Source organism: Pholcus phalangioides, unplaced genomic scaffold, assembly GCF_987345545.1.
Source record: "Pholcus phalangioides strain wild (caught in Gottingen) unplaced genomic scaffold, Ppha-v1.0 ptg000024l_1, whole genome shotgun sequence".
NCBI lineage: Eukaryota > Metazoa > Arthropoda > Arachnida > Araneae > Pholcidae > Pholcus > Pholcus phalangioides.
Window position 1 is genome coordinate 23,090,386 of NW_028301616.1, and position 18,560 is coordinate 23,108,945.

Below are 18,560 nucleotides of genomic sequence, written 5' to 3' on the forward strand. Positions count from 1 at the left end.
AAATTTTCGCTTTTTCGAAAACATGCATTGCTGAAATTTTTCACGCGGTGACATTGTTGTCAGCACGTAGAAAAAAGACGTAAAGATAATGAAATGAAGGGTACTATAATTTTTGTATGTGTAGTGAGAATCTGGTTCTGTGATTCTTAACGAGTGATCATATGGTCCTCTATGGGTGGGGGGGGGGATATTCTAAGTGAGCCACTGCACGTGATCAATGGAAGCCATAGAGACCGATGGGAAAAAAACAGATTTTAAACATTTATCAACACAGCCGTAGCCCCGGCTCTCTTTGCATAAGAGATATAACCAGAGTAGCCTTGGGGGGGGGGGGGGGGGTGTCGCATCTGGTTCCAAGTTTTTTTGAGGGGGGAAGGGCTTTTATTTACGGTATAAATAATTTCTTTCATAAATTCTGAATTTCCACCATATATCTGGATTTGCTTATAAATTCTGAACTTCCATCAATTCTGGAATTCTGGATTTTTATCAATTCTAAAATCATTTCTTTCATTTATTCTGACATTTCCTTAATTCTGGAATTATTTCTTTCATTTATTCTGAATTTCTGAATTTTCATGAATGCTGGGAAATATGAGCCACCATCTTATGGGTTCGCCTTTAAGGGAATGAATTACTAAACTTCTAGAACACGAAGACCCCTTCGATGAAATTTTTCATAATATGATTAATTTTCGAAGCACAGTATCACATTTTTACCAGAACAATTTAACAAGTTCAAAATTCACAGAGGAACGCAGGAGCCTTCATTTTTAGGGCCATTGATCATTTTTATTATCACCACGGTCCTTTTCTGCACACGAGGGCTAATTAGACAGACACCTACAGTTTTTGATGATTTAAAACGGCAGCGTTCGACGTTATTATTATTTTTCTATATGTCTCGGCAAGAGGTTGGTGCGCAAACCCCTCGGTAAAGAGACTTCCTGCGGTAGAGCAATGGGTTCTACGGTCATGTTAACGCTGTTTCTGTTGTAAAATTCTGGGCGAGGAATAATCGGGTATCGAAGCGGTGACATCTCTGAATGTATCTCTTGAGTGAATGTGCTTTTATGCAGTAGGCCTAACTTATCGACCTGGGCTACCGCGCTCTGTTTTCAAAATGGTTAGGAAATCAAAGTGGAAGGACTCGAAAAACTTGATCCCAATCTCAATGCTGAGCTTCACGCTCCTGATTTCACTCATATGTTTTTTTGGGTAGGCAGGTCTGATTAAGATGTATGTTACTATAAATTTGATAAATCAGTTATAATGCATACTTTCCAATCATGGTACTTAGTCTTAGTAAATTTGAAAAATGTATCACTTTTACTGGATATTATATATATAATACACAAGCGTTGTTGGTAAATTTGATAAATACTGAAAATCACTATCACTTTTATCTTAAATTATCGGAGATTATTCGTAATACATTAATGTGATTTGTGAATTTGATAAATATGAAAAAATCCAAATGAGATGGATGATGATTTTTTCTCGGCTAAGATACGTGAAATCAATAGGCTTTCTGGATATTATGCCGAGGTGAATAGGAAAAAAAGTGTTGTTTCCCGGTGGAGAGAAACAACACTTTTTTTCCCGTTCACGTACGCATGATATCCAGAAAGCCTATTGATTTCAATTCCAAATGAGTCTGGTACGTGTGCTGAATATAGTCGGGCCCTGACAAAAAAAAATATCAAATTTTACGATCGTTCCCCCGATATAATGATACAATACATGTGTGAATATTATTATGCATAGTATATCATTTAGTAAGATTTATCATGTCATCAACGACGTGACGCTTGTGCGTGGCTATGCATAGTCGCCGGTAAAAGTGATTAATTTAGGGAAGTTTATCAAAGCAGATGTCGCCATTGTCGGGTACTTATAAGCGAAACAAATTTTCCTTCTGTTTAGAATAATTCTGTACTGGATCATTCTGAATAATTCTGTACTAACTTAGAGAGACCAAATGTTGATGACATTCGCATTTTTTTTTTTTATATACTTTCAAGATATTGTTTCACTTATTTAAGAATCATTAGAACCTTCTTATTTGATGAAACCCAATGAATTTTGAATTGAAATGTTGTTGTTGTTCACATATCTGTCAATCAGGGTAGGCAACACACAAAGAAAAACGCAAATAACACTGTTCGGAAAAAGTATATATTGCTTCTCATTGGGGGAAATAATACGCAGGGCCACAGCTGGGGGGGGGGAGGGGGAACAGGTGTGTCTGGTGCCCCGGGCGATGGACTAGACGGGTGTTGAATTCGCCCTTCAACTGCTCTTCTACATTAGACTGGGGCGCCAAAATTCTTGCTTGCCCCGGATGACGAAGTATGTATGTTACTGCCTAAGCCCGAAATTAGCCAATTCACGGCGGGGCCGGCCACTTCGCGAATCGGCCAATTTAAATCGGTTAAATATTTACCACGCCGATGTCCGTAATTCGGACTTTGTACGGCCAATTCACGAAGTGGTCGGTGATGCCTGGCCAAAGTCTGGAAGTCCGATAACAAAAGCCATGATTCGGGATCATCGTTAAGTTGGCGTATTTTTTCATGATAATTATGTCCAGGTTAATTAGAAACCGCAGTCACGATGCGGTAATCATTTCCCTCCCAAACTTTGGCAGAAAAAAAGCTACGTCTTTACTATAGAAAACTATAAAAATGATTATAATTATTTTTATAGTTTTTCTCTCAAATTTCACTTTTTTCTCTTTCGTCATATGGAGCTAATCCAATATAGCCGCTATAGATAGACATGTATCGCACGTTGGCGATTAAAAAAAACGGATTTGTCTCCTACTGAACCGTCTTACATCAACACAACGAGCTTTGACTAGGGATCTCCGGTCATTTCGTTCGCGAAATAACCGGCCAAAGTCTGAATCGTTTCTGCAATTCGGACTTTGACCAATTCGCTAATTGGCCGCACTTCGGGCTTTGGCAGTAACACATATATATACAGGGTACATCGCAAACAGGAAGGGGGGTCGCGTGGCATTTTTTATTGGCAAACCGTTGATCCTAGAGGTATACTGTACTTCGAGTTAGAAAACGGTTCCAAATAACGTGTAGTACAGATCAGATATGTCATTCGTGTTTCGAGGGGTTGTGTATGTGTGTGGTTATTAAAATAAAATATTAAATTTTCATACAGTCCTCGTGTGCCCCAAAACCCAATTAGTTGCCCTTTTTCTCCTGATGCCGATAAAGAAATTCCATGTTTCTAAAGTGCGATATTCACTGAGGTATTCGAATTCGGTAAACGGAGGAAAGTTGGGGGAAAAAAACAGCGGTAAATTTGGGTAAAACGGTGTTTTTTCCCCCGTTTTTCTATTTTGAATATCTCGGTAAATATTGCACACACTTATGGAATTTTTTATTCTAAACATGGAAATTCTTTTTGTTATCAGCAAGAGATACGGGGTGTATAAAAACACACTGTTTTTATTTTAATAACTAAACAAAACCCCTTTAGAAAAAAGCGCATGAATGACATATCTGAGCACTACGTTATTTGCACTTTTTTTTAACTGAGGAAGTATACCTCTGGGATCAACGGTTCGCAGGCAAAATGCCATATCGCCTATCTGCTATGCACCCTGTATAGTTACGGCTCTGATAATAGCAACCAACTCGTTGTGAAGAAAATAGTAAAATGAATAAATTAATTTAATAATTTTGAGAAAACATTTTCGTGATATTTTGAATACTATCAACACTTTTCCCTCGAACTTTCGGACCTAATCGGTTTTTTGGGAACATTTTGGTATTTTGATGACATTTTTTTTAAACTCATTCCTCAGGAATTTTTCAAAAGGACAACATCCGGGCCTTGCTAATCAAGTTTTATACGGATATTAATACGTCGAAAATGTAAATCATTATTTTTCAGATAGAAAAAATTGCTTAGACGATACGAATAACTTTTAGGAACAAATTAAACGACGTACCAATTTGTTAGGCAGAACCATCCACTGTCTTTAGTATTTGTACTAAAAAGTCAGAGAAATGACTGCCAATATAAGCTAATGTTATGCTCCGTTTTTCTATGCTGTGTTTTACTTTTTTGAATATTGCATAACTGAATGAAAGGGTGTAAACTCTGAACAGAAGCAATTAAAGTCCTAAAAAAATCGAAAACACGGACACAACAGATTGGTTTTTTTTATCAATGTTCGTTAACTTTTATTGACTTCAATACAAAAATAAGTTAAGATTTATCTTACAAATATCGCTTTGCGACACACACACGAAACAAATACTCTATTAAAATAAAATAGCAAATGGTACTTAGCACTTCTGGTTTATTCTATAACGTCCCTGTAGACGGGAAATGCTGCCGCCTGACACTTTTTTTTTTTTAAATTACACCATTTTGTTTTCTCAAAAACAAAATTTTCGAACAAGTGAAGAACAGAACTAAATTGTGATTATATACTGTATTTCATCCTCAGTGAAATAAATTCGGCCGGTTCTAATATGGATTCAAATAATTGAAAAATAAATAAACATAAAGACTGTGAAATCGTGATCATATTTCCAAAGAAATCTCTCACTTTTCACTAACTTCCATTAAGAACCAATCCATTTGGCAGCAAGTAAGTTTAAAAAAAAATTACATTCAGTAGAACACCACAAAGATATAATAACCACATACAAAAGATTTCCATCATCTATTAAAAAGCCAGTGATGGTATTAATTGCTTTATATAACGGCAGAGAATAAATAATAACTATAAGTAAAAAATAGGTGGAAGAAAGAACAAAAATATATAAATTTTCTTTATTAATATCACTGGTAAAAGAAAATAAGACGCCTGCTCCAGTTATGCCTAATTTCCTCATAATTAACTCTTAAAACATGAATGACCTAACACTATCACCGAAATTTTTTGTTATAACATTGACTAGACACACGAATGCTGTATCGAAAGAAAAAGCCTGTAACCAGGTAGAAATTCTAATTCCATTTTTCGAAAGCGAGTTTCTTTTTGCTCTTCATTGAATATAAATTATTCCTTTATTATATTATTCCTACATTCAATTATTCATCAAATAAAACATCACTGATAAGAAAAAACAGAATATTACGATATCTCTACAGTGATGGTGTCAAATAATTTCCAATGGTCACTTTTGAGACTATTCCAGCATGAAAAAATAGTTTTTTGTTAATATTTCCTACTGAATAAACGCTACAGTATTTTACAAGAATGTAAATCGACTGATTTGGTAGATTTATGAGCTGATTAGTACAAAAGTATGTATAATTATGGGCTGCAATTGTTTCTTTTACCACCTAAAACGAACTTGCTTCTCATTGCAATAATGACAATTTATACTTGGAAAGTTATGATATTGTCTTCTGCATACTGAACTCATTGAGATTGTCATTTAAATATTCGCAGAGATTGGGGGAGGGGAAGAACCCGAATTCAATACTGCAAATCAGAAAGTACAAAATAAAACAAATTGAACTCATGCTTTTAAAGGAATGAAACTCTACAAAAAGTAAAAAAATAATTTTGAATAATCAGCTAATTAGTTTTGAAATCCATAAAATATCGGAATATTTTTGGTTTTGAAAAATAATTCCATATTTTTCAGAAAATTTTTTTAAACCAAGCAAATTCTCCCCTAATATTAACATTTTTTATGCTGTGGAATTTCGGCTGTGATGGTAAGTGTTTTATCGTTTGTTTGTTCTAGGTGTGATATTGCAAAGGACGAGATTATATTCCGTACACACACCCTCAACTGGTTCTTGTGTTTTCTCTCATCATCAGCAGATCTTTAATCTTTATACGGCGTACTTATATTTCACCCCCCCCCCCCAATTTTAAATGTGTGACCAAGGATTCCACATTCGCAATTTTCTGCAGCTGAAAAACGGGTTTTAAATTCCAGGGACTGAGATCTCAGTCCCCCGCTTGCGATATATTAATTGGGATGTTTGTATCACAGATGCATTCACATGAAAAGAAAAAAAACATATATTATTTATCATTTGATGTTGTCGTGAAATTTACACTTTCATCTAGAATGAGTGTGTCTTTCCAAAGATGTTGATAAGAGAGCTTTCATTAAATTTTATTATATAAGTTCTCTTCCGATTGGAGGTTCTAACTTGTATGAGACCATTGAAAGAAAGAAAGAAACCTAAATAGCACAAATATTCAGTCATTACACTTCACTCAGTTAGAAAAATTGATGGCAGATGGCGGTACTATGACATGTATTACACAGAAGCAAACTTCACATTAGGTTCATAACAAATACATGCTCATTTTCCAGCTTGGCTCAGGTCTTCTACGACCACCTGCTTCTATCTCATTGAGACCGAGCAGCAGGCCATGATCTGGTTAGGAGGAGGAGAATGAGGCCATTCGGCCAAGTACCTAGTTGATACGAATTGTGTACCTTCTCTATCATGTCATCCTTTTTCGTCAGTGGAGAAGTACCATTGGCTCAAACAATTTGAGATGGTATAGCATGTACCTTTTCCTCTCAGTGCTAGGTTATGTTGAACCACCCTCCTTCCCTCTATGTCTAACATATATCTTGAGCATGTTCAAGAATGTTTGAGAAAAAAACTAAAGTTCTATAACAAAAAAATATTTAATAGATGGCAGGGGAATGAAAAGAAGAAAAAACACTCTTAGACTCACGTAAACCTGAAATTAAAATTTGTCACACAGATAGGGTGTAAAAATTATATTCTGAACATTTAAGCAGTTTACCTAACATTTTCATACATTGCAACAGGATATATTCCGCAAAAATATCTCCATAATTAAAGAAAGAGTTGTACAAATTGAACAGATTTTTGTCATTTTAAATATGAACAGTGTTACATCAGAATTCTTGCATTGAAAAACACTTAACACCACCTCTGTCATTACAAGTGCACATAGAATTTTTCCATTTAAAAAATGTCATTAGAAAATGTTTTCCACTAGAAAATGTCAAGAAATCAACATCTATGTATGCAATATTGAAGCTGAAGAAAAAAGCAATCAATTTACATTATTAAGGTCAGCGGCAGCATTTCCTGTTCGAAGGATTCAAAGTAAAGGGTAAGAAAGCTTCAATGTAAATAACCAGCTATAGCAACAATATAAACACTGAGACACATTCAAACTAAAATATGTAGATTTCCTATGTATATATATATGTATATATATGTGTGTAAAAAAAAAGCTGTACATTGTAACACAAAAGCATAGCTGTGTATATGTAAATCTGCATGCACTATGCACCAAAGAACACTCACTATAAATATTATTTATTTCACCTGGGGTTTATTTCACATACGATTGAATCGCAAGGCTCTCACTTCAAGTGTTTTTATTATTATTAATAATATTAAGGCGCTCATTTGCATACCGCAGGGAGGAGCCTAAAATAAATATATTAGCTATCTCCCGGCTCATGATTATTATTTTCTTCTTCTTCTTCTTCTCTGCATAATTGGAAGAATAGGTTTGACCCAATACGAGGTAATATAATATATATAATATATATTTATTTATTTATATCAGTGTGTGTATATATATTAATGAGTTATTGCTTTTAGAAAAATGTCTACCTCTCACATTTTTCCTTTAAAGCGGAAATAAACTGTTCCCATTTTATGGAATACAACAATTGACTACAAAATCAAAACACGTACATGACACAACAAGCAGGGGAGGATGGGGGAAAAAAACTGTTACAATCAGTCTATAATATAATATAAAGCTATAAATTCACCATTTTTTTATATATCACTCGTATATCTGAAACAAGAATCACGGGTTGTACTCACAGACAAGCGGGTTTGTTTTCTTCCAAACACATACAAACATATACATATGGTCATTAAAGCAGACGATATTTACAATTAGAGAAAATAAAATGTGGCTTTTTTTGCACTATGATGATTAACACATAAGAAATAAAAATTTACGTTCACAGTGACCGACATGATTTACAGATAATAAAAGGGGAAAATGATCACACACACACACACACACAGGGTAAAATTCTATCTGCTGCTTATTTGCTAACATATATTTTTAAAATATCCTAATATCACGAATAATGAAATTTCAAAAAAATCATTTCCATTGTGAATTTAATTGTGAATCTGTTGGACAGTTATAGACTCGTAATATGGCAGCAGACACAGTCATACGTAAATGCCCCCATTTCCCCCAAGAAAATAAAATACATTTTTTGTTAGACAAACAAAACTTTACCGAGGAATGTCGATTTTAATACAACCAGTGTTGTAAAATGGTTGGAATGTTTATATTACACGTTTGCACTTGTTTAAAAACTGATGAAAATTGTATTAAATATTTTTTTTTAATTATATGGGGGGGGGGGAATTTTCTGAAATATTCTGAGGGGGATGTTCTGGTAAACTTTTATGTGGATATAAATATAATTTTGTGGATTCGCAAGTAACCTTCAAGTATCGAGAAGAGGAATGTGAATATGGCTTATAGATTATCTGTACTCTAGATAATTTTTCATCACTTAGGTATTGGATCAGATTCCCCCCCTCCCCCACACTATATCATTCACAAATAGTGGTGTTTTGAAGATTACTTTATGAGGAATAATTTTGCGTATCATTAATTTTTTTCCATATGATAAAAGATAAATTTCTATATTTTACCAATTTAATCTGCATGCCTTGTTCATATATTGGTCTGAAGTCATAATAATAAACATATATACAGGGTATATATATGTATTATAAAGCTACACATAGAACATTTTGAAATGAGCAAAGCAAATATTGTGAGACTAACAAACAAGCATACTCTACTTGGCTGAAATTATAATAACCCTGGGTAAATGCTCCTGACACGAACCTCTGAGAGCTCAAACTTTTCATTTTCCTATTATTTTTTTAACCAAGAGGGAACCTGTTCCTTTGAATATATTTTATGTAGCCTATTTGAAAATTAAAAGTATCATTTCTCTTTATTTATTTATCTCTTGAGTCTCTCATGCTTGTAAATAGATATGAAAAAAAAGAGGAACTGCAGTTATGTGCAAAACAAATTTTTTATTACTGATTTTTGAAAATTAGAAAAAATTTTATAACATTGAAATTTTTCTGACTGAAAATGCACTATTACTGAGTAAGAATTTCGATACTTCAAAATATGTGTTGACATTAAAATTCTTTTTTTAGATAAAGTTTCTTTCCTGAAATTCTTTTTAGATCAGTCAGTAAGAACTGCTGATATATGCCGTGGGAATGTAAATGCTCACAATATTGCCCATTTCTTTTGTTCCCTTAAAAGAAAAATATTAACGAAAAGCTATGATTTTTAAAATCACAAAAACTATTTGGAAGCTAAAGTGAATCAGATACCATGTATGCTTTATGCAAAGAAAGATTTAGTTATCAGTATTAGGTTATGATTTAACTGCGTAAAATTTACAGAAATCGTGAAGAATAGAATGAACTTTGCTAAAAAACTTACATCCATAAAAAAAATTATGGATTTTAAAAAAAAGAGATTTTTGTCAGGAATGGCTATGGCTATCAAAGACATTCTCTTAGCTGCCATACGAATACAAAAACAAAATTTCGCTGTCTGTTTGACTTCCAAACAAAGAATATGCATATGTAAATAATGACAGTAAGAGGATAATTCTAGCAGAAGATCTGCAGAAAGTATTAAAACAAGCTCAGCAGTTTCCTTGAAACAGCCTACATAAACTTGGAAGGTTGACAAAATAAAAATCAAATGAGACTTATCCTCTATCAGCTATTGTCATAAAAACATTCAATGGTCACAATAAGCAGAAACTAAATTAAGAAATACCTTAAATATAAAATAATTTGGAAACTGTTGATGCTGTTTGACCATCGTATCAGCAGTAATCGTTACTTGCAAACAGTATTTATGGATCCTTATACTATGAAAATTTCATTATGCAATAAAATATTTGAATCAATTCAATCATTTGATTTATAAAGTATGATTTTATACGAAAGCCAAAGCATGTGAAGAAGAGATCATTAACAATGTTAGAGATACTTATAAAATAGTGAACTTTAATTTGTTCAAACTATAAGAGATCATATACAGATGCCATCAAAATGCACAATAAAATTAATGTGATTAAACCACTGTCCTCATTAAAATTATGTTCGATTAGTACATATTTTTCCTCATGATACAAACTGTGAAAAATATTGCTCTCTTTCTATTAAATTTTTCTTTTCAATTTAAAGCCTTAAGCGATGGATGTCAATCAGTTTTCATTTATGAATCTGCCATTTGATTAAAAAATTAGGAGATGGTTATTAATGCCTAAAAAAATTTTTTCTTCTTCTAAAAATTGTGATGATTAATTTTTCCTGCATCTGGCTTAACTAACAATGATTTACTGCAGGCCAACAAAGTTGCAATTCTCAACACACTTTGAAGGGGATTGCATGGAAAATCATATTTTCACACGCCACAGTTCAACAATTAAATTAAAAAATAGACAATTTTACTTTTGCTGTGAGACAGCCTTCACAAAATACATTCACACATATTTTTTTTTCCTAAGAAAGCAGCATTATTTGAATATTCTCACGTTTTACGTTATTGCATAAATTTCTGTTGGACAGAGGACAAGAAACTACTGCCGATGTGTATAACTGCTGGCAAAACATAAAGCGCCCACATGTATATATGTATATTTATATATGTATATATATATATATATGTATCTAAAATATTCTAAAACATGTAAGCACACTTTTCAGTGGGAAGGCTCTGGTTTTTTATCATCTGAGAATTTTTTTTCTTCTCGCCACCGGTCTATATGAAAACCTAAATTCTACTAATTCTTACTTATAAAAGTAAGAGATGCATAAATATTCTTACAACACTCAAGATTGACATCAAATCACCACAAACATATAATGGACAAATGACTAAATATATGGTCAGCCAAGCAAATAAAAAATCAATCACATAAATAAGAAATAAGCACCACTTTGCTCAGCAGCAGCGACGACAAATAAAAATAAACTGTTGATGATATGACATAAAACGCAAAGCAAAAGCATTGTTCTCGCAAAAAAAAGTGTGGCAGGTGGTCTAAACGGAATAAAAAGAAGTAAATCAAAAATAATCTACGTTTTTGCTTTTGATGAATCTTCATCTTCACCGTTTGTGCTCAATGGAGACAAAACATGTTCATCACCCACATTTCCAAACCATTCAGAATTCTCAACTAGTCCATCTTCGCTGCCATCTGAGGCAACAGCTACACCAGTCATAACGAAACTTCGCCTAACAATCTCCCTTTGGTATTGGAGTTTCACATATGCATCAGTGACCCACCGTATAATTTCAACAGTAGAAGGTGAAGACGTAGAATTTTCATTGTTGCACCGGTTCCAAGTGTCTTGTATACAGTATTGAAAATTTTTTACCACAGATATGTGTAGAGGCTGCAGTTTTGATGCGCAACCTGCTGGCATGACCAGGGGAGTTATGCCGGACTGAATCATGACCTCACGAACAGTGCTGGAGGCATGAGGCTTGAAACAGTCCATTACGAGTAGGCTTGGAGACGGTACACTGCTCAACCAAACCTTTTCAAGCCAAGTTCGCACAGTGGATTCTTCAACTAGGGGTAAATCTTTATACAGCACAAAAGACGACATTTCAGAATCCCCAGCTGCACGTTCTTGCTGCTTCAAAATAATTAATGGCTGAAGCAGAGTGCCATCAGCAAGGCACGACATTATGACAACTGCATCGCACGAGTCCATGCCACTATTAATTATCACCTTTTTCTCATCTCCTGACATGCTGAATGATAAAGGTATCTCGTCCATACAGCCTACACTCGCAAGTGAATAATTATTATCCTCTTGTATCTCTTGAACAGTGTCCCTGAATTTTTCAATTTCTCTTTCCAAGTCTTCTGGAAATGTTTCGCTAATGGAAGGAAGTGACTCGAAAAGTTTTGGATAACGGCGGTAAAAGGCTTTGCCGTATCCAGCCAAAGAATGATTCTGTACACCACCCTTATCACTTATGGAAGACACAAATTTCAACAGTTCATGCTCAGTAACAGGCAAATTTTCATCGTACTGAGTAAGAACCCACTTTATCAAGGCATCATCTTTCTCTGAATTGGTGCGTATGCCGTACCTCTTACACCAGTTTTTGTACCATTCTCTACTGCATTTCATATTGTTGAAACCATATTTCTGAAATATTTCCAGCGCTTTGGATCTGACTTCAGAAAATTTTGGCAGAGCATCATTGACATTAAGCGTTTTGTACCACTCATAGACTTCTTTATCTGCGTCGAGACAGTTTACTTTCTTACCACTCATAGACGAACTCCTCTCTCTGACTTGTCCAGTCTCTGCAAGCCATGATAATTTATCTTTGGTTTTTACCCATTCGCGAATTCTTTTTCGAGCTACTCTGAAACAACGTGCTGCCGAGTTCACACTCTGTCGCTCTGCAATTTTTGCTATCTCTATTTTGACAGCTGGAGGATAATTTACTCTGCTCTCCTTCTCTAGAAGATCAATGTCTGGTTCATCATCGAAAAATTTCTCTGGCTCTAAACCCCTCTTATTCCAGAGATAGAACCACCAACAGTTTTTTTTCACTTCTGCCTCACCGATAAGGTTCAGTATCTCACTTGCTTTGTTCTGCACATCTGTAGGTTTTATGATTATCTTTTGCCGATTGCATTCCTGCAACCAAGAGAGGAATTTTTGCTCAGCTGTCTCAGATTTTAAGATTTTTGTATGCAAACTCTCGCAGTACACCTTTCTCTTAATCCTTTCCTTGTCTTTGCACCATTCTGAAACGGTTATATGATGCACACCAAATTTACGGGATGTCTCCTGGTAAGAATGACTTTTTGCATATTCAATCACAGCCAGTTTGAACTCTGGAGAGTAACGTTCACGTCTCTTCTTGGCTTGCTGAGACTTATTCTTGTCAATCCCTTTACCAGAGCCTAATTCTAGATGATTTCGGAGGCTCGCGAGTGTGTTGATATTCTGGTTCTGTTCTTTGCAATAGTCAGCAACGGCTTGGAGAGATGAACTAGAACCTTGGAAAGCATTAAAACTTGTTGATGCTGCAGCTGCTGCAGCAGCCATTTGATTAGCTAGAGCAATGGAGAGACCAGATGGACTACTGGAATGAAATGCATTCATGATTTCTGGAAACTGACTCATGACTTTCCAGTCAGGGTTGGCAGACTGCATTGAGTTGAGAATAGCATTTGCTAAAGACGCTTGCTTCAATGCATCCAATGAGCTTCCTTGCTGTTTGCCATTGGTACTCAAAGATGTTGAACCAACAGTTGTTGTAGGCTGAAGAAAAAATATACACATTTATTTATATGTAATATATACTATATAAATACAATGCATTTTTAAATGATTTTCTCACTGAAAATCTGGCAAATACTGCTTTGCATCGTTATATAATACTGATATGTAAGCACTACTACCACTTAACCGTACATGTACCTCATACTCCTCCTTCTGCGAAATTTCTAACAAATCAGTACATGCTGGAATGTGTGTTCTTAGTGTACGTGTGCCACCCCCCCCCCAACATATTTATATTGTCAGAGTTTAGCTCTGACAACAATAAAGTAGAACCTCAATTATCTGGGAGTGGACTAACCATGGGATGGAAATTTTAGTTTCATGTTTGGTTCTTTCCTATTCATGTTTTTTTTTCATTAATTACATAAGATTTTGTGAAGGTTGGTAATAAAAACAAACATTTTCATACCATATATAACTGCTGGATTTCATCATTCTTTTACAGAACCCCCATCCCAGAGGTGGAGTCCCATGTCAATGAGTTGAAGCAGCGACCCCCATAGGCACACAAAAGAACCAAATGTAAGTACGTGAGGGAGAGAGAGAGAGAGAGAGAGAAAAAGAAAGAAAGAAAGCAAAATGCATTGTGCCTTTTTTTACAAATTGAAAAACAAGGTACACAAGAATGGTTTAATTTCAGATGCATCATTGCATCTGAAATTACACGACCCATCAGCTGGACCAGCACTATTCTTCATTTGTGTCATTGTCATTCTAAATTTTAGAACTGTGCAAAATGACTGACAAAATGGTGATCAAGGATAACCATATTTTTTGGTTATCTCTGATCACCTTCCTCTATCATTAGACTGGAGAAACTGGAGAAACCGCGAGACACCCAGGCTCTGTCGCAAGAAGCAACGTAAGCCTATCATTAGACTGGATAGTCATTCCAAACAGGTAAAATACATACTTTTTATTTTCCATTTTGTTATTTTAAATTATTTTTTCACTCCTGTCAGTTTAACCGTGTTTTTCGGTTATCCATGATCACATTCCCCACCATTAGCCCGGATAATCGAGGTTCTACTGTATATATATTTAGGCACTGTATAATGTGAAGCCTTTCTAAGAATTATAGTATTAGCTTCAAATGGTATAAACATTTATCTATTTGATTGATTATCACAATTATTATTATTGTTTATTTTTTTCCCAAGTGCATGCCTTTGACTGGAAAAATATACAATCTTTAAATTGAGGTCAATATTTTATCTATTCTTCTTTTTCTATTTAAAAAAAATCAAAATATCAACCTGATTTTTTTCCAGTGTGCCTTCAGCCATTTCAGAACTCCAAATATCTTTATAAACAATAACTTAATTGGAATTTAAGAGCATCTTTGCAAAAGGTTTCTTGAAATCACAGCTCCAACTCTTATAAAACAAGTCGAAATATTGGCCCAATGTGAGTATAATGCAGCTCAAACTCAACTCTTCTCCACACAACTCTGCCTTGTATTTCCAGTCATTTACAGACAGCCACGATCTCATTGACTGCTCTTTTTTCCCATTGATAATCTCAGTGGCAGAGCAAGAAGAAACGTTTGGTAGTAAACCACTCAGACAACAGCTCTTTACTCTGAGAATTTCCAACCTTACTCATGATGCACTAAATAATGTTCGATTTCAAATCATTTTCCACACCTAGGCTTTGTTGAATTCTTTTCATCGTTCTGATTCATGTGGCAGTTTCAACTCGTTCCTATATTCTATTCAGTCGAATTTATGGAATCAAAGATCATTACATTTGAATGCAAAATTGGTAATTGGAATGTTTTGGGGGGGGGGAAGACATGTTTTTGCTGTCCCCTCCTCTGTAAATGTCTATAGTTTTTAAAATGGTGCATTTTGTTGACCTTCTAAAATTTGCTGCCCATTTGCACGAATTCTTTTCGCCCCCTACTACTTCTGCCCCTGGAATAAGATATCAGTGATTTTTATACATGAAATTTCAAATAAATAGCTTAGAAAGATTTTTGCAAATCTTGATTTGCGATAAAAACTTGATTTGAGATTTTCACTCATGTTAACCTTTTTTTATATCTCAATTATTTCTAATATATGAAGGGGGGGGGGGGGTTGAACGTTATCTACTGGGGAAAAACCTTCAAGTCAATTCTTATGTGTTTTCTAATATAAAAATTCTATTAATCCATAAGCAAAGATGTTCTCTAGAATATGTTTTCACCATCATTGTTAACTGGGAGCATTTACTTAGCGATTTTCGGTTCAAGTTGAATCATTCAAATAATCTAAGCAGATAAAAAAGTGAATAATAGAAATTTGTTCGAAAATTTTATTGAAAACATTTGTAATACAGATACAATTGAAATGCACACAGCCTCATTTACGCGATATCTCAACTCCTTAACACTAGAACCATGGCACATTCGGTATACCCAGAACCGCGGACTACTACTTCACCAAACACCAACTCTGGCCATATCGCTATATCGCAATTTACTGCCATTAGTGAGATGGGTTGGAAGTGAAGGTGCTGTCTATCAGTGGTCGCCTCCAGTTCGTTTGGGAAAATATCTTATCTATATCCTCCCTTGGGTTCGAACCCGGAACCCTGACAACAACATTCACGATGGTAGACGAGCATCTTACCACCATGCCACTTGGGCACAGAACCGTGGACTGGGTCAAATTGACCCACACTGTGAAAACAAAAACAGTATTTCATAGCAAAAACGGGGATTTATTTTCGATTTCTGGGGTTTTCCCCTAATCTTATTCAATGTTGTTCAATTGCATATTCATAATGGAAATTTATATTTGTTTATGAATATAAAATGAGCTGCGAAATTAGCTAAAAATGATGTAATTCAGTAAAAATAAGATTTAGTATACATTATTAACTCTATTCAGTCCAAAAACATTTTTCAGTTATCCCATAACATGACAAAGATGTAAAATAAGCACGTCAAATTAAGTATGAGAAAGTCAAATAAGTATGATACTGTCAAATAAGTATTGATTTCTTACTGATAAGTGGAATTTATGATGAGCAGTTGAGGAAATTTTTTTTTCATTATTCTTGCACATTAATTGCATGTTGAAGTTGCCCAGCTCATGCAAAAATTAAGTTTTGTTCCCACATATTTTTATGTTACCTGACATCAGACTCGTTTATTTTTATTTATTACTCTTAGTATTTTTATCGCTAACGCACAGTTACATGATCAAGAGCACACGCACGTTTCCTTTTGCGCAAGGGCAACGCGTATGACGAACGTAGCTCTTCAATAAGATTTAAGAGGAACTGCTTTCGAAAAATAGTTCTGGCCTTCTGTAGTGCTCTATACAAAATACAGGAATTTTTTTATAGTGAGATCCAAAATGTTGTAGAAAACGTCTGTGATGCCACCTTCACCGAACATTTTCTGGGCATTTGATCGTTACAACAACGATCGTTACACTTTTGAATTGTAGTGTGAAATATTTTCTGTGTGTGTGGAAGCTTTTTTTGGGGCTACTACTGCCAATATTGACTGCCAGATGAAGCGTGCTGAATAATGAAAAGTTTATATCGTTCTTTCCTTGATAAATTGTCATTGTGGCATCATTGTTCCATACAACTGTTGTTTCACTATCTTTATTGCGTAAGATAATATTGCTCTTCGATTTCATCTCACCGTCTCTACTAAGCTCGTATTTTTTGGCTTTTAGCATTTGAGCCAGCTTCAACCGACACTTTTTCACTACACTGAGACATTTCTACCCTTACTCTCAAATGGCTTGATCAGTTGCATCACTATGTGCTCTGAAAGAGAGATTCGTTGGACGCTGATACTTCCAAGGGTTTGGAAATCCATACAAAACGTATTAGGTGCAAGCCAGAGTTTTATTATTTTTCTGTGTGACATCGTTTGCCTACAGAAATTTCAACTACACGTTTTTTCTAGTGTTAAACTTTTACACACTCCCAAAATCTTTATCAAGTCTTGTCAGAATTCCAGGTATTCAAAGTTTACAAAGGGAAAAAAATATTTAGCTCTACTTACCATTCCTCCATTGAAAAAAAATAATCTGCTCTGACAATGACCTTGACAGACCTTTATACTTCACTATCTTCATTTAGAAATACTTTTTAGAAAGGGTAACCACTTCCAAGAAAATTCTACACCCCTTTTTTTCCTATAGAATAGTACGTTGGGTCAAAATGACCCAAACCGTGGTTCTAGGTGTAAGTGCTTATAACTCTGAAACATGAAATGTGAAGGTAATAAAATTTTCGTGAATTAATATTCATATGATATCATGAAAAGTCATGAAATTTTTTCAACATCTGCGCCTAAGTTTTCGAGATAAATGGAAACGAAGTTTGATTTGGGTCAAATTGACCCACTCCGCGGTTCTAGTGTTAAACTGCTCAACCACCAATGAGCAATCGATGTGATATTGTAAGAATTAGATTTTAATTTAAACAAAAAATAATGCAAAATCTTGAAAAAGTTGTGGAGAGAGAATTTTTTATTTGAGATCCTCAATCAAAAAAACAAAAAAGGATTTTTTTTTGCAGTTAAGGGGTTAAGGTAGCGGGCCTCAAACTTTTGTCGACCATGGCACCCTTGCTCAATTCATGGCTCATCTATGACTCCCCAGAATAGTTTGGTACATTTTCACTTATAAAAGAACCACTTCAAAGCATAAATAGGCAAACAAATCAGTTGGAAAACAAAAAGATTGGAAAAGTTCCTAAGAGCTGTGACGTACACTTTGAGAAAGTGGTGTTAAAGTGTTAAATCCTTAGAAGAGGGAAATAAGCTTTTTGGGCCTGACAAGCCCAAAGACTTTGTACAGCACACTTCACAATTGAAATTTTTTCATTCCTCCTCGCACCTTGTCAACTTATCATTTAGAAAAATATAAGTATTTTTCTTGCAGAGGTTTAAAAAATTATTTGTAGAGTTGAGGGAAAGGTCCTTGCACATTTTCAAAATCGAAAAAAAGCTCTGTTCTTGAAGAAGAGTTGTGCAACTGCTAATGTAGATCAGGAAAATGAGAATTATGCTGATGAAGGGCTTAAACCAGAGTCTTTAAATTTATTTGTCTCATCACACCCCCCCCCCCCTCCTTTTCCTCGGAAAAAATTCCCCATCATCTCCTTGCTTACTCAACCCATAGGATCCCATGTTAATTTTTTAG

General features: G+C 34.8%; 1 protein-coding gene across 3 annotated transcripts in view; it reads right to left on the reverse strand.

Moving 5' to 3' along the window:
* Positions 1 to 4,181: 4,181 nt before the first annotated feature.
* The window catches only part of LOC149069011 (uncharacterized), a 39,015-nt gene continuing 24,636 nt past the window's right edge, over positions 4,182 to 18,560 (reverse strand). For all 3 annotated transcript variants that reach the window (XM_089250386.1, XM_089250385.1, XM_089250387.1), the window contains one exon: positions 4,182 to 13,383. In XM_089250386.1, coding sequence (XP_089106512.1) covers positions 11,164 to 13,383 — 2,220 coding nt within the window. In that variant the 3' untranslated portion in view covers positions 4,182 to 11,163. The remainder of the gene's footprint in view (positions 13,384 to 18,560) is intronic.